The 16294-nt window shown below is 40.8% G+C and overlaps 1 protein-coding gene across 10 annotated transcripts in view; it reads left to right on the top strand.

The window, feature by feature from the left end:
- The window catches only part of Ktn1 (kinectin 1), a 98997-nt gene extending 87352 nt beyond the window's left edge, over nucleotides 1–11645 (top strand). For all 10 annotated transcript variants that reach the window (XM_057786781.1, XM_057786784.1, XM_057786780.1 and 7 more), the window contains 4 exons: nucleotides 6184–6267; nucleotides 8429–8524; nucleotides 9127–9243; nucleotides 11369–11645. In XM_057786781.1, coding sequence (XP_057642764.1) covers nucleotides 6184–6267; nucleotides 8429–8524; nucleotides 9127–9231 — 285 coding nt within the window. In that variant the 3' untranslated portion in view covers nucleotides 9232–9243; nucleotides 11369–11645. The remainder of the gene's footprint in view (nucleotides 1–6183; nucleotides 6268–8428; nucleotides 8525–9126; nucleotides 9244–11368) is intronic.
- The last annotated feature ends 4649 nt before the right edge of the window (nucleotides 11646–16294 follow it).

Below are 16294 nucleotides of genomic sequence, written 5' to 3'. Positions count from 1 at the left end.
TGGCACCCAGGATGCATGCCAGTGATTTATTAGAATTAGTTTCTAAGAGTTGTATGAGAAGTAAATACAGAGTACTATGTATATGTGTATGTATGTGCATATGTGGGCGCACCCACACACCCACCCACCCCTATTTTTAAAATTTGTTTCACTTACCAATCCCTTGTTTTAAGTAGACCCATTTCCATTGCAATATAAGACTAGTTTTATGCATGTTATTTGCTGTATTTTACACCTCCCAGGTCTGTAGTATGTCACCGTGGTAAGCCTATAATGTGGTTTAGAAGGTTCCTTCCATTTTAAGTGATTGTAATAGTTGCCTTATTTTAAAATAAAATGAGTTTGCTTGGCCATATATATACACATTGTTGTGTTCTTGTGCCAAAAGGTGACCTTCTCTGCCAAAGAGAACTGAGCTCTCGGTTAAGTAAGAAAAGCAAATAGCTTTAGGCATTCAAATTTGGTTCCCCAAATAAATTGTCCAAGTGGAAATTCCCCATTCCATTTTAAATGTCAGTGTATTTGTTTGCTTGTTACTTACTTGTTATTCTTGTTTAGTCTCCAGAGGTGTTTGGAAAGTCATGCCTGTGGCTTGGAGGCAAAATCAGTAATTTTTTTTCTTTCCATTTTTGAGACAGGATTTCTGTGTAGCCCTGGGTGTCCTAGAACTCACTCTGTAGACCAGGGTGGCCTCAAACTCAGAGATCTGTCTGCCTCTGCCTCCCAAATGCTGGGATTAAAGGTGTACGTCACCATGCCTGGCATTAACTTTTGAGGCAATATGGATGATTTCCTTTCTATTGAATTTTATACATGGATACTGGGTTTATATACAGCCTGTTTTTGACAAGTTGGCTGTTGAGCATTCTATCTCAAGACTTAAACTTTTTAAAAAACAGTTTATTTTATGTCTACAAGTGTTTTTCCTGCTTGTATGTCCATACATTCTATGTATGTCTAGTGCCCATCAAGGCCAGAAGAGGGCATCTGACCCACTGGGTCTGGAGTTAGGAATGGCTGTGAGCCGCCGTATGTGGGTCCTCAGAACTAGAAGAGCTGCCAGTATTCTAGCCACCGAGCATCTCTGTAGCTCCTTGGCATTTCTTTCTGGTGCAGTTTAGGCTAGAATGTTTACGACTGTTTTCAAAGTTTCTTAAACTGTTTGTTGTCTTAACATTATAAACAATTGACTCTCTTAAAAGAATTTAGGCTTACTATTTTATGTGTATGGTTATTTTGTCTGCATGTATGTCTTTGAACCACATGAATGTTTAGTACGTGTGGAGGCCAGAAGAGGCATTGGATCTCCTAGAATTGGAGTTAAAGTCAGTATATGGGTGCTGAGCATCAAACCAAGGTCCTCTCTAGGAGCAGCATGTTCTCTTAAACATAGCTAACTCTTCAGTACCCCAACTGACTTTTGTATTTGGAGTTTTTCATCGGGCCACTGGCTCCCCAGTAAATGACACAGAGACTCACTATTATTTATGAAAGCTCAGCTATAGCTTAGGGTTGTTCCTAGGTCTTAGAACTTACTTTTTTTTTTTTTTTTTTTTTTTTTTTGGTTTTTCGAGACAGGGTTTCTCTGTGGTTTTTGGAGCCTGTCCTGGAACTAGCTCTTGTAGACCAGGCTGGTCTCGAACTCACAGAGATCAGCCTGCCTCTGCCTCCCAAGCGCTGGGATTAAAGGCGTGCGCCACCACCGCCCAGCTCTTAGAACTTAAATTAACCCATTTCTGTTTATCTACATCCTTCTATGTTGCTTGTGGCTGTTACCTCTCCTCCTGTACATCCTGCTTCCTCTGCATCTCGCTGGCGACTCCACCCTGCTTCTTCCCAGTGTCATTTATCCCCTGAAAATCCTGCCTAGCTATTCTATTGGCCATTTAGCTTTTTATTAAACCAATCTGAGCGACACATCTTTACAGTGTACAAAAAGATTATTTCACAGCATTTCCCTCTTTTTGTCTAAATAAAAAGGAAAGATTTTAACTCTAACGTAGTAAAACTATATACAATAAGAATAATTATCAGACTGGGTGGCACTTTAATCTCAACACTTGGGAGGCAGAGGCAGGTGGATCTCTGTGAGTTTGAGGTCAGCCTGGTCTACAAAGCGAGTTCCAGGTCATACAGAGCTGTTAAACTGAGAAACCCTGTTTTTAAAAGCAACAACAAAGAAAAAACAAAACAAAAAAATGAATGAATAAATAAATAGAAAAGAAAGATATTAGCTTTAACAAATGAAACTATATACAATAAGAACAATTATCAAGTAAGAATTACATTTACAATGTCCAGTCCGTTTGTATCTGGCATATTAGAAGAAAATAATGCCATTATTTATTCTATCTTGATGAGCCCAAAACTCTGTACCTAATTTACCTTCTGTCAAACTAAGGAAACTATACTATTACTACATAGACTCTTCAAATCCGTGAAAGAGTTGGGTAGTGCAAGCCACTTTCAAAACTAAGAAACGACAGAGACACACACCTCAAGGTGACTAAGAACAGCTGGACAGTCACCTCAAGATTTCTCAGCAATGCTGGGGAATCCATCTTGGCCTACAGGCCTAGAATATCTGACAGACTTTTCTGTGAAGCAGGAATTTTGAAGGACCGTCACACCATGTTTTGCCAGAGTTCAGCAGCTGCATTCCTGTGTGTCCTGCAGAATGTCTGGCAGACTTTTCTATGAAACAGGAGATTTCACGGATTGACCTGCCTTATCTTGGCAAAGCTCCAAAGTCTTTTTCCTTTGTATACTGATTTTATAGTTTGGACAGCATATGGTCAGCAGTCAGGACAAGTGCAGTTTCTTGCCCAAATGGCTAGCCTTGCCACATTGAAAGCAAACTCCATGTGGAGTTTCTTTGATGCCTACCATCTTCTCTGGAGTAAATCGGTGCTACCATGAGCAGACCTGTCTCATTGTCATGAAAAGCCCTATTTTAACCAAACATTTTAAATGCCATGTTTTGTCAGTCTTTGAAGTGTTTGAAGATCATCTATCTAAAATATATCTCTGTTTGACCTTGAAAACATACCTGACATGACTACAAGTTATAGATGGCTAACTACTAACCTGCAATTTTTTATTATCCTAAATAGTTTATAATAATAACTTTCAGTGACTAGAAATTTACATTAAATTGTTAAATGAGCTGCATAGGTACAATGCCCTAAACAAGACCAGAAATGTATTTGCAATCTGTTCTAACAAAAATAACTTTTTAAAAAAACTTTATTTAATTTTATTTCATGCGCATTGGAATAACGATGTCAGATTCTCTGGAACTGGAGTTACAGACAGCTGCTAGCCACCATGTGGGTGCTAGGAATTGAACCCAGGTCCTCTGGGGGAGCAGTCAGTGCTCTTGACCACTGAGTCATCTCACCAGCCCCCCAAAATAACTTTAAATTTGTATTAATATACCAAAATATTTATCGATGTAAGATATTTGAGACTAGTGGGTGTTCAAAAGTAGACTCAGCAATCCACCCTTTTATCCCATCCTATCTATATCATATCTACATTTTATCCCCCATCATATCTATATCATATCTATATTTTATCCCCATATCTATATCATATTTATATTTTATCCTCATCATATTTATATCATATCCCCCATCATATCTATATCTATATTTTATCCCCATCATATCGATATCATATCTATATTTTATCCCCAACATATATATCATATCTATATTTTATCCCCCATCATATCTATATCATATCTATATTTGATCCCCATCATATCTATATCATATCCCCCATCATATCTATATCATCTATATATTATCCCTCATCATATCTATATCATAACCCCCCTTTTGTAGTTGGAAGTCTTTTCTCTGTTGCATTAGATCCACTAGATCGGTTTCTCTTCTGCCCGCCAGTCCCCACAGTCACTTATGGAATAATCATTTGGAGGCTTAATATTATAATTTGGTCAATGGCTCAAGCTTATTACTGGCTAACTCTACATATAAATAAACTAACTTCTAATTATCTATATATTGCCATGTTCCCCATGGCTTACCAGTAATGTTCTGGTGTCTTAGTCCTCTGGCCACTGCTGGTGTCTCCCCGACTATGCCTTCTTTCTCCCTGTCTCTCTTCTTGGATTTCCTGCCTAGCTGTATTCTGCCCTTCTATAGACCAAAGCAGCTTCTTTGTTAACCAATATAAAACATTCACAGCATATGGAGGGACCTCCCACATCACTTCTTCTCTCCAGAAAGAGGTCCCTGAGTCGCCTTTTTCAGGTTTTTTTTTTTTTTTTTTTTTTTTATCTGACCATGACCAATAATAATTTGAAATCAGTCCCACTAAACCATGACAAGCATCCATAACCCACTGAATGACCAAAGACCACCTGCCCCATCTCTTGGGAATATGGGCATTGTGTTCTCTAGACTATTTCCTGTTTTCTGGGGGTTCTGGAATCTTTGGGGGACCCTGAGAAAACTTAAGATAATGGTTATGTCTTGGCTAAAATAGTTTGTGAGGCTGGATCATCTCAGCCAGCAGTCTTGAAGTTCTGTATGCAGAACTCTGGGGAGCCTTCAGCAGAGGCATTCTAAGGCTGGATCACCTTAGTCACCTGTTCTCATTGAAGTCTGCCCCCTTGATCTTAAAACATACCTGACCTGAATTTTCAAGGGTAATGTACGTATGTACATTAACACAAGTGTGGACTGTGCAGTGTGCAGAAGGGAAAAGTGATTCTTCTATGTCTGAGTAGGTGGAATACGTGTCACCTGTCTTACAGTTAAAGCTGGATTTCTCTTAGTCTGTAGCAAGTATTTTCAGAGAGTCTTCCCCAATCAAATCTGATCTTTATCAACCTTCAGTGAATCCACACTCTTTTGTTTTCTGTAGAAACAAAGGTTTAGTCTCTTCTCCAATGTAAATATTTTTTTGAATTCCATTTTGAAGTAAAGACATTTTAAAAATATATAGGCTGCTTTAATTTAATAGTTTTTATATTCCAGTGTCTCTCAGCAGCTGTTGTTTACTCATTAGCAATCAAAAAATTTAAAGTCAATACAGTACCATACAGGATCCAGACTCTCTGTGTATTTTTCATCTTTATGTGGCTTTCCTTTTTATATTTTATCTTTTTCTTAAAAGCTTTTATCTTATTATATATAAACTATTTTTTACTTTGACTGTCTATACCCATTTACTTTTCTTTCTTAAGCCTATGCACATTTTAAATACACTATAACCTGTTTAGAGGTTTTTTCCCCCCTGTCTTAGCGTGCTTTTATCTGTAACCTTTTCTGTTTGCACAAGCAAAATCTTAAACCACTGTGCAGTTTAGCTCTTGGTACGGTGTCCACAGGCAGTGACTGGGAGATGCAGACAGTGGCTAGGGGGCATGTCTCTATACCATGGCCGAATGAGAGACTGAGGAACTAGGAAGCTTCATTTGGCTCTGTTTGTGTGTGTTAGAACCTTTTTAAGTTTCATGTGGAAATATATGCCTTCATGTTGGATGCTGTTTCTAGTGGGACTCTTTGTAGCGGCTCCCTGTGTGGCTCAGAGACTTACTATTAACTAGGAAAGCTCGGCCTATAGTTCAGACTCGTTTCTAGCTAGCCTTTGTAACTTAAGTTAGCCAATTTCTACTAATCTACATCCTGTCGTGTGGCTTGTATGTTACCTCTCTTGCTGCATGTCCTGCTTCTTCTGCATCTGGCTGGTGACTCCACCCTGCTTTTTCCCAGAATCCTCTGTGCCATTCAGCTCTGTATTGAACCACTCTGAGGGACACATCTTCACATTGTACAAAAAGGTTATTTCACAACAGACTTTTTAAAGAACTTTACATTAAAGGAGTGTTTTAAAGCCAATTGAAAATTTCCTCTTCTCCTTTTAGTTTGGAATAATTTCAATAACTATGATCAGTAACTCTCTTCAAAGGCACTTTCCTAGCCTCTGGCTGTGGTTTGGGCTTGACGGTTTCTACACTAAACTCTAGTTCACTCTGTAGCTTCTCTCAGGTTCTGCTCTGCAGATGGGACCTCTGCTGCCAGTTCTTCTGTGCCTTTGGTCGGCTCTTAGCTAATCCACTTGGAGAAGGGCTGTTAAGAGCTCATTCTGTATTCATACTAAGCAAATTAGTATGCAAATTAAGTTAATTATTCTGTTCCTGTGTTTCTACAGTTGAAGACACAACTAAATGAAACACGCGCAAAACTTCAGAATGAACAAAGTGAGAGAAAGAAGGTGGCTGATGATTTGCATAAGGTAAGACACTGCCTGGCCAGGAAACTGCCCTGCCTATGCTGTGCACGCCTCCTGAGCAGACACTGGAAAACTGCTCTTGTCCTTTTGGGTCCTTAGAAGTTTAGGCTTCTGGTGCATAGGGGAAAAACTTTCACATACTTCCCCATTTGATGTTAAAGTTTTTACTTTTTGTTTCTTTAGTTTTGAAAAATTCCTTAGAATTACTATTTGATGTGTATAACTGTTTTGTTGGCATGTATGTCTGCTTATCACATGGGTACTTGGTACCTCTGGAGACCAGAAGAGTGCCTTGGACCCCTGTAACTGGATTGCACATGGCTGTGAGCTTCATGACCATGCTGTAAACTAGACTCATGTCCTCTGGAAGAGCAGCCCCTGCTCCTAGCTGCTGAGCCACCTCTCCAGCCCTCCAAAGTTCTAAAATAAGATTTGTTTGCCATTGTCTTTTACAAAGTACATTTGTTTGCTTATGAAGAAGTGTACACATCTGTAGTTTCAGAAGTTTGTTCCTTTCATTCAGTTCTTTGTGCCAGCATTTGCCTTTCCTTCCATTTTCTCCTGAGACAGGGCCTCATTTTGTATCTGAGGCTGGCCTTGAACTCAGGGACAGCTGGATTGCAGGTGTGTGCCACCAGGTTGAACACAAATGTTTTTCTTATTCTCATACTCAAATTGAGGATTTTTGGGTTGTTTCTTGCTCTTCATTTGGTTCCAGGTGATTTGTCACTCTGACGTGTGTAGTTGTCTTAACATGTAAGCTTTAAAACAAAGATGGCGAGAACTATGCTGGTATTTATGGGAGATTGTATATATATCAGAAAAATTGCCTCTGTCACTTTCTTGGAATTGCAGAATCAAGTATTCGCACAACTTAAATTTTGATACTTGCACCAATTACTGGAACTGCTAAACATTTAAATATTAATATGCTAACAGATCTTTTAAAAGTTTCTTATTTAAGTATCATGCCGTATCATTTCATAAGAATACGAAAAAGTTTTTGTTTTTCAAACTTAATGCTTATTGTTATTAATACAGAAAACTAAGAATTGAGAAATACTTGAAATATTTCAGATTACTTAAATGCAGATGAAATGTTAACTGGGAATTCAGGAAGTTTGTGTTAAAGTGCAAGCTCTGTTTTGTTTTGCTCTGAGATAGAGTCTGCTGTGTAGCCTTGGTTGGTCTGTAACTCTCTGTGTAGACCAACTGCCCTCCAACTGCCTCCTGAGCTAGGGTTAAAGGTGTGTGCCACCATGCCCAGAGAAAGTACAAACTCTTAATTTAATTTGGTCTGTTAAATTTTAAGTTTTGGCCTATGAATCAAAATATAAAAGATAAAATTTTAGCCTGGCAATGCAGTTTTTCAGACAGAACTTTCAGGATACTAAAGCAGGTGCTTAGAGACGTAGATAGGCCATAGTATGTGTGCTGATGAAATGGCGAGGTCAGGTGGCGGCTGCCTGCCTCTGCCCCATTGGATACTCCTTTGGAATTGGAATGCACATTGATATTACAGACTGAAAGAGTTAACAAAACACTCTGGAAAACCTACAGTTGAAAACGTAAAGTATGGTGGAGACCATTCACGGGACATTTTCTGCTAGTTTTCTCTAAATGTGTTTTATGTTCAAAGAAGGATTCAGACCAGGAGTCAGCAAACTCAGTTTAGGATTAGTGGTCTTCATGTGATATTCTTACGTGTTTCATTCGGAAGTGAAAACTAGAAACATTAGAGACACAGAACTCCAGGTGTGGTGGCGCATGGACATGACTCAGCTACTTGGGCAGCAGGGTTAGAGCGTCCTTAGTTCAACATGAGCCTTATCCGAGCTATCAGGCTATCTCAGAATTAATTAAAACGTAAAACTTATTCTTAAATGTGAGCTGTAGAAAGCAGATAGTGGGTTGGATTTGGCGGACTTGTAATCTAGACTAAACCTGAATATCAGTGTTTTGATTTCTTTATACAGTTCCTGTATTTGAATTATTGAAAGTGTGAATATACGTTTTTTTTAGCTTGTTGGAGATGTAGTTATTTTCATTTTTGTGAGGAAAGTTTTACATTGCACACTGTGAGGAGCTTTAATTTTGTACACTACACATTGGGTTCTTTGTTCTGTGTGTTTTGATGTCTATGTTCCCTGTTGGTTTGTTACAGGCTCAGCAGTCACTGAACATTATCCACTCGAAAATCTCACTGAAAGCTGCAGGAGACAATGCCGTGATCGGGAACAGTGCTGTCTCCCCAGAAGTGGTGTGTATTTCCTGTAGCCCCAGCTTTCTAGGCCAGTTGCCCTGTGGATGTTTTGAAGAACAGACATGTGCAAGACCAGTCTTTGACTCCAAGCTGTGCTGCCATGTTTGAGTGGGGGAAGACTCAAGGATCAAATGTTTCTTATTAACACCCTATGTGGTCTAGGGGAAATGCCCTAGTTGCTCTGCTTCAATAGAAGAAAATGGCAGCACTACCTGCCCTAGGGTTGTCAGAGGGCACAACCTTGAAGAGAGGCAGCTCTGGCACCCAGTCAGAGCCCGCTGTGTGGCGTTGTGGTTGGAGCTGTTGGAGGCATGCTCTCTTTTGTGGACAGGTGGCTTTTCTTTTTTATTTTTTTTTTTAACATAATTTTTTTGTCTTCTGGAAAGAAAAAATACATTATTTCCAGTATGCACAGACTAGATTTTCCTCTGTGGTCGGTATTTTAAGCAGCATAGTTTCTTCTGTGCCAGATAGTGTGTCCCACTAATCAGCAAGCATTTTTCTGTTCAATTTTTACTATTGCTAATTCTTTAAATAAATGTTCAGATTTTCCACATTTATATTTTTTAAAATATCATCTCTTGTTTTTGTGTTTTCAGGAGGCTCCTGAGAAAGAGACAATGTCTGTGAGTCTCAATCAGACTGTGATCCAGTTACAGCAGCTGCTTCAGGAAGTCAATCAGCAGCTCACGAAGGAGAAATGATCCTGGCTGCGGGTATGGACACTAAATCCTGCTGCTTCTTTATGAACACCATAGTGGGGGAGAAGTACTTCTAAATGTACTCTCCATCAGATTAGTTCTCCTTCCCTGTAGAGAAGATCCCTTTCCATCCCTGTCGGTTTCCAGCTTTAGCTGTGACCTTTCTTGTTTGTTTCTCTCATTGTATATTTTGAAGTCTTTTGGTCTAGAGGAAAAGCATCTTAGTGTGGTTATTCAGCCTTCTGTCGAGCCTCTTCTCTGTGACTTGGCTGCCTGCCTTGGCTGCCCGTCTGTTGTCGTGATGCCTTCAGTTGCCATTAGTGGATTCTGATCCTAGGTCAGGGCAAGTGTCTCTGTGATATTTCCCTCCCTTTATGACTTGTGGTGCTTTTGGCTTTGTTTTCTCAGTGCTGGACTGAAAATGAAGCCATCCTTACTTTGAAACATGTAATGTGTACACAGCATTTATTGTATACCTAAAGAGGGCGGCATCAGATTTCCATAGTTTCTATAGATGGAAGGGGGTTTGGCATGTTTTGTTCTGTTTGTTTCTTGTTTTGTGGTGACTTGCTCAGGCAGTGTGAGGCTAGGCCCCCACTGATCTGGAATTACAGAAGCACCACCACACCAAGTTGGTGCTTTGTTTGAGTTTGCTTTTGTAGATAATCCAAGAAATTTACTTTTTTATACTTTAAGTGAGAGTTTTGCTTTGGGAGAAATAATAAATCCATCATTAGATCATGGTATGCGCTCTTGTTGCTTACATAACTGTAGAAGCTTAGCTTTAGCAGCATTTGAGAATGCCTTGTATTCCTGCTGGTGAATGGAGGAGGCTTTGTTATCAGTGTTTTGATTTCTTTAAATGATTTAAATCATACTGCCTAGGGAAGAGCATTTGAATATACATAGAATATTTCAGATAGTCTTCTTTTGGGACTGTTTGCTCCAAAATAATGGTGACACCCTGTCCATATAAAGGGGCAACTCAAGCTGCCACTCAGACCCCTACCATAACATCCCACAGGTGGGTTAGGTGTGTGAAAAAGTTGACAGACTTATCTTGTGATGTGGCAGGCATGCTGGTCACACTTTCTATTCAGGAGACTTACCCTCTAGCCTGCCTACGCTCATACTCTTAGAAATGCTAACCCCCACTCAGAAGACTGAGCACACTGAACCGCCTCAGTGCTCACTCCTGACAGCGTAAGCTCCTTTTCCGTCTTCTCAAGTCATGTTTCAGGCGCTTTGCTCTCCCAGACGGCAGACAGCTTTGCTTTCTGTTTCTAGGGAGCATCCTGCATTTCACCTCTTCTTCCTGTGCTTTCAGCCTCACTGCTCTGTTTCTGCATGGCCACAGTCCTTTCTTTAATCTTTTCTCCTGCATATATATCATCAGTTGAAGTTTTTTGTTTGCTTGTTTAAATGAAACTTTTGTTTGTTTCTTTCACTTTTTTGAGACAGGGTTTCTCTGTATAGCTCTGACTGTTCTGGAACTCACTGTATGTAGCAGGCTAGCCTCGAATTTAACAGAGGTTTGCCTGTCTTTGCCTCCCGAGGGTTGGGATTAAAGGTGTGCACCATCATTACCTTGAAATTTTAAGTTTCTATTTCACTTATTAACAAGAATTCCTAATAAGTCATTTTTCTCATTCTGTTTTTCTTTCCGTGCTAAAATTTCTTTATCTACTCTAGAATAACTTCTATCTAAAACTACTTTGCCAACATCATTATAATTTGCTGAAGCTTTTCTTTGCATATAGTGAGTGGTATAAGTATTGGAAATATGGGCAAAAGATGCAAGTATGCAGATATGGTGCTATGAAAAGGGCTTTAAAAAAATGTCCTGAGATTGGCTACTACTTCCTGATCCAGCCCGTGTTTGTGCTTATGTTGTGGTTCATGCGTTCAGTCTGCTCAGCACTGGTGCCCTAGGTTTGCATTGTCCTGACCAGCAGCAGTAAGATGACTTCTCAGGGTTGTTCTCTTTTTGAGACACACCTACAAGTCTTCTGAATCCTGAGACTCTCATTTGGATTACCATCAGGGGGAACTGCTCTGGATCTCACGAAACATGCATGGGATACAGCATGGGGTCTCTTCTCCCTGTGTTCTAAATGGATTGCTTTCTTATCTTTTACAGAGTGAAGTCTTTGGGAAATTACTCCTTAGAAGTTAACAGAAGGCGTTGTATTATATTTTGCCAAATTAAAGCCTTATTTATGTTTCACCCTTTCTACTTTGTCAGACACTGAACAGTTTTGTCTTTTCTAACCCTTGTTAGACTACTGACTTAAAGAGAAAACACTTTAAAAAGCCAACTCTGTAGACACCTCCAGAGTTTAGTTTTATAATAAAACTGTTTGAATAATTAGACCTTTCCATTCCTAAATATAAAATAAATGTCATCGTTTACCTTGTTTTGCTCAGTTGTTCAGAAGATCAAAGTGGTGTAGACAACATGAAATTCAACATTTTAATACTGATGTTGTTCACTGCTTTACTCAACATTTGGGAAGTAACTGCCACTGACATCAGCTCCAGGAAACACTTTTGTTGCTAATGTACTCAGCAAATAAAGGGACATTTATTATTCAGACACGACCCACTCTGATTCTCATTGAGTTTAACAGTGTCATTAGCACTTGGGATCATTTAGAATGCAGTTTCTAATTGCAGCCACCAAACAAGACAAGTCCTGTCTAGACCTTTGTGTCCTCTGTGGGACAGGGCTGTAGGTACCACGGTGTGGGTGAAGACAAGGAAGGTGCAGGCATGCAGGTCCCACCCACCATGGGGGAGGGTGCCTCTGCTTTATTTTACCATCACTACTATTGTTTTAAAGCAACATCTGGGGAATTTTCCTGTCCAAAGACTCTGTCATATTGTCATGCATTCTCTTTGCTGTTGGAAGGGGTGTGTGTGTGTGAGAGAGAGAGAGAGAGAGAGAGAGAGAGAGAGAGAGAGAGAGAGAGAGAGAGGGGCGGGCACCGTTTTCTTCAGATGGCAATAACAATTGACAACTATCTTGTACCATCGAGCATTAAAGTACTTTTTAGTATTATTGGTGTTTCTTTTTTAAAAATTGCTTTTTATTTTTTGTGCATGAGTGATTTGCTTCCATGCATGTATGTGTAACACATGTGTATAGTGCCTATGGAGGGCAGGAGATACTGAGTCTGCTAGAATTGGAGATTAAAGATTTGTGAGCTGCCATGTAGGTGCTGGGAATCAAGGTCTCCTGGAAGAGCAGAAGTTCTCTTAACCGCTAAGATATCCTTCCAGCCCTTATTACTGTTTTCTTGGACAAAGCAGTCATGCTTCTCCCACACAGAGGCTTTGCACTTCATGTTCTTTCTGTTTTATTTCGAAGTAGGTCTAGTGGTGTACGCCTATCTTAGCTAGGGTTTCTATGCTGTGAAGAGACACTGAGGCTATGACAGCTCTTATAAAGGAAAACATCTAATTGGGCTGGCTTGCAGTTTCAGACGTTTCGTCCATTATCTTCCTGGTGAGAAGCATGGCGGCATGTAGGCAGACATGGGGCTGGAGAAGGGGCTGAGAGTCCTACATCTTAATCTGCCGGCAACAGGAAATGAACTGTGTTTTGGGAATAGCTTCTGGAGTAATAGGCTTCAACACACAGACCTAGGGAGCTCATCTTTCCACTGTCTTACAACGTATGTGTTTGGGAGCAGATTTGTCGATACTCCAAAAGAGAATGGCGAGGTATGGAAGGGGTGGGTGGGAATGCCCATGAAGCAGCCCATTTCCCTTGGTGTGAGAAAGCGCATCAGTTTCCTAGAAGTCAGTGACACTATGTAAAAGCCTAGGCTTCAGCGCTCTCGAGTTTTCACAAGTGAGGGAGGTCTGTGTGTTGAAGACTTGTCCCCAGCTGGTGGCCCTAGTGACAGGGGGTGTATCATAAAGGTTCTAGCCTCCAGCAGGTGGTGTATCATAAAGGTTCTAGCCTCCAGCAGGTGGTGTATCATAAAGGTTCTAGCCTCCAGCAGGGGGTGTATCATAAAGGTTCTAGCCTCCAGCAGGGGGTGTATCATAAAGGTTCTAGCCTCCAGCAGGGGGTGTATCATAAAGGTTCTAGCCTCCAGCAGGGGGTGTATCATAAAGGTTCTAGCCTCCAGCAGGGGGTGTATCATAAAGGTTCTAGCCTCCAGCAGGTGGTGTATCATCATAAAGGTTCTAGCCTCCAGCAGGTGATGTATCATAAAGGTTCTAGCCTCCAGCAGGTGGTGTATCATAAAGGTTCTAGCCTCCAGCAGGTGGTGTATCATAAAGGTTCTAGCCTCCAGCAGGTGGTGTATCATAAAGGTTCTAGCCTCCAGCAGGTGGTGTATCATAAAGGTTCTAGCCTCCAGCAGGTGGTGTATCATAAAGGTTCTAGCCTCCAGCAGGGGGTGTATCATAAAGGTTCTAGCCTCCAGCAGGGGGTGTATCATAAAGGTTCTAGCCTCCAGCAGGTGGTGTATCATCATAAAGGTTCTAGCCTCCAGCAGGGGGTGTATCATAAAGGTTCTAGCCTCCAGCAGGTGGTGTATCATAAAGGTTCTAGCCTCCAGCAGGGGGTGTATCATAAAGGTTCTAGCCTCCAGCAGGTGGTGTATCATAAAGGTTCTAGCCTCCAGCAGGGGGTGTATCATAAAGGTTCTAGCCTCCAGCAGGTGGTGTATCATAAAGGTTCTAGCCTCCAGCAGGGGGTGTATCATAAAGGTTCTAGCCTCCAGCAGGTGGTGTATCATAAAGGTTCTAGCCTCCAGCAGGAGGTGTATCATAAAGGTTCTTACCTCCAGCACACATTCACTTTGGCTTAATATTCCCCAGTCAATGAATTCACCCAATTATAGACTGAAACCATTGTCCACAATAAATCCCGCGTAAGTGGTTTTTGTCATGTCCAGCAGTGGAAGGTGGTTGTTGTGTATACACTAGAGGAGCAGAGACCACCAGGAGAAGGCTGCCGGTAGCACCCTCCTGAAAGAGATTCCATTATCTGGCTCCTCACAGAAGACAAGAGAGTGTAGGAAGGAAAGAACAGTCTTTCTTACCAGAGCTGGGCTGGCAAGGTCAGGGTTTGTGTAAAATACAGGGCGAGGTGGAGATTGGCTAAGAAGACTTAAATTTAGGTGATGACAGACTGGTTCGTAGGTGTTTCTCATTTCACTCAGGTTTTGCTTTCTGCTTCCCTGGAATAATTTCACGTTCGTTGGTAGAGTTCTATTATCTAGCAATATGCTCCAATTTATTGTGTACTAACTGGCTTAAAAGCACTTACTTGGAGTGCATGTTTTATTTTTCACCAGGTTATATTGAGGTAGGCGAGGGATAGACTTCTGTCACCCTCTTCCTTGTAGATGTGAACACCTGGGCTTGGCTTCTCAGGAGAGCCAGTCCTGAGCCTAAGCCTTCTGGCCTGTGTCTGACATGTGAACATATACATATCTACATACACATCTCTGTAATGATGTGTATGTAATTGTAGCTAGAGAAAATTTAAGGTTGTGTAGGAAAGGTCAATTTAAAAGAAGTTTGTTCCTGGTGCCATTGTGCCTTCCTCGTCTTCTTCCTACCTCAGTGGTTCTCCCAAGTGCGGCACCAGGGGCCTTGAAGGTCAAAACCAATTTCATAAGCCACCATCTGCCCTTTTCACCGTGACACTTGTGTTACTCCAAGGAAACTGTCTTCCAGACATGTCCGGACTGATGCACGTAGAGACTCAGAGACTGGCGGCGGCATGCGCCAGTTCTCGCCAGATGGAGTCGCAGCACTGCTAGGGGGAGGTGGACACGGCTCCCACCCCTAACCAAGAAGCAATCTGCACTTGATACCCACTGGCAAAGGAAAAACTACCTTTCTCCAATGGCGTCTCACTGAGTATATAAACTACACCTCAGGGTAGGTTTCATGCCCAGGAGTAGCATCATAAAATGAGCTCAGTGGTGTTCTTAGTTTGCTTTGTTTGGGTGTTTTTTGTCTTACTGATCTTTTGCTTGTATATTTTGGTTTCTGTGTTTTGGTGGGACTTTTTTTTTTTAAGAGAGGGTGTGGAGTTGGGTGGGTGGAGAGATGGGGAGGATTTGGAAGAAATCAGGGGAACGGAAAAGCATGATCAGCCATGTTATATGAAAAAAAGGTTTTTAATAATTTTTTGGTTTTAATTTTAGTACATTAAATATTGATACAAAATAGATTCTTAAATCTGAAGGAATTCTCAGACCAAAAAATTCGAGAGCCACTGTTTCTGCATCCTGTTTCTTTCCTGTAGTTTTTTGATGGCAGCTGGCAATTATCCATACTTTAAAAAGTGTATCTTGTTTTGTATTTTTATAATTTTCATTTTGCTCTTTGACAACTTTTGTGTAAAATTTGTTTTAAATAAATTAATTTTAAGCTGTTTTTCTCTGGACTACTTTGTTACAAGTTTTGATATGTAAGGATTTGTTGTCTTTGAATATATTAAAACGGCACTTGACACTATAGGAAATAAGAAGCAAAACAGCCTCCTCATTTATCAGTTATTAGCATGTTTATTTGACTTAAACAACACGCCTGTACTTGAACTATGTCATGTGAACATGTAATCCATGTTGTCATGTATCCAGAGAGCTGCACATACCCTAACAGTATCTTTGTATGCTTTGAGAATGTGTGTAGGTCTTTGTGCCATTTGTAGTTTAGCAGCAGACTTAAGGCTGTCTGCCCAGGGCTGAAGCTAGTTTGTGGTGTGTGCACATGCTCAGTTCTGGGTCCTCAGGAGGTTCGCTCACTGGTTAGTTTGCATTCCACAGGAAATAAATAGGAGTTTGCTTGTTCTGTGACTTCACAGATTGATCTAGATTGCTTTCGTCAGCAACATGGGAGCGCACTCAGAGACCTTATGGCTTGTTTAACAGCGGTCTGTGTGGTACATGTATACCGTTGGATACATCTTGCTGTATCCCTACACTATAGCACTACGGCTGAGAAAATGAACAAAAGCATTAACTGCAAAACATTTCTGTGTCTCTGCTTCCTTGTTCCCAGCAGCTCATATGCTTCTGTCACTGAGGTTACT

This window comes from Chionomys nivalis, chromosome 12, assembly GCF_950005125.1.
Source record: "Chionomys nivalis chromosome 12, mChiNiv1.1, whole genome shotgun sequence".
NCBI lineage: Eukaryota > Metazoa > Chordata > Mammalia > Rodentia > Cricetidae > Chionomys > Chionomys nivalis.
The sequence above is the reverse complement of the archived record's forward strand: the minus strand, read 5'-3'. Positions and strand labels throughout refer to the sequence as shown.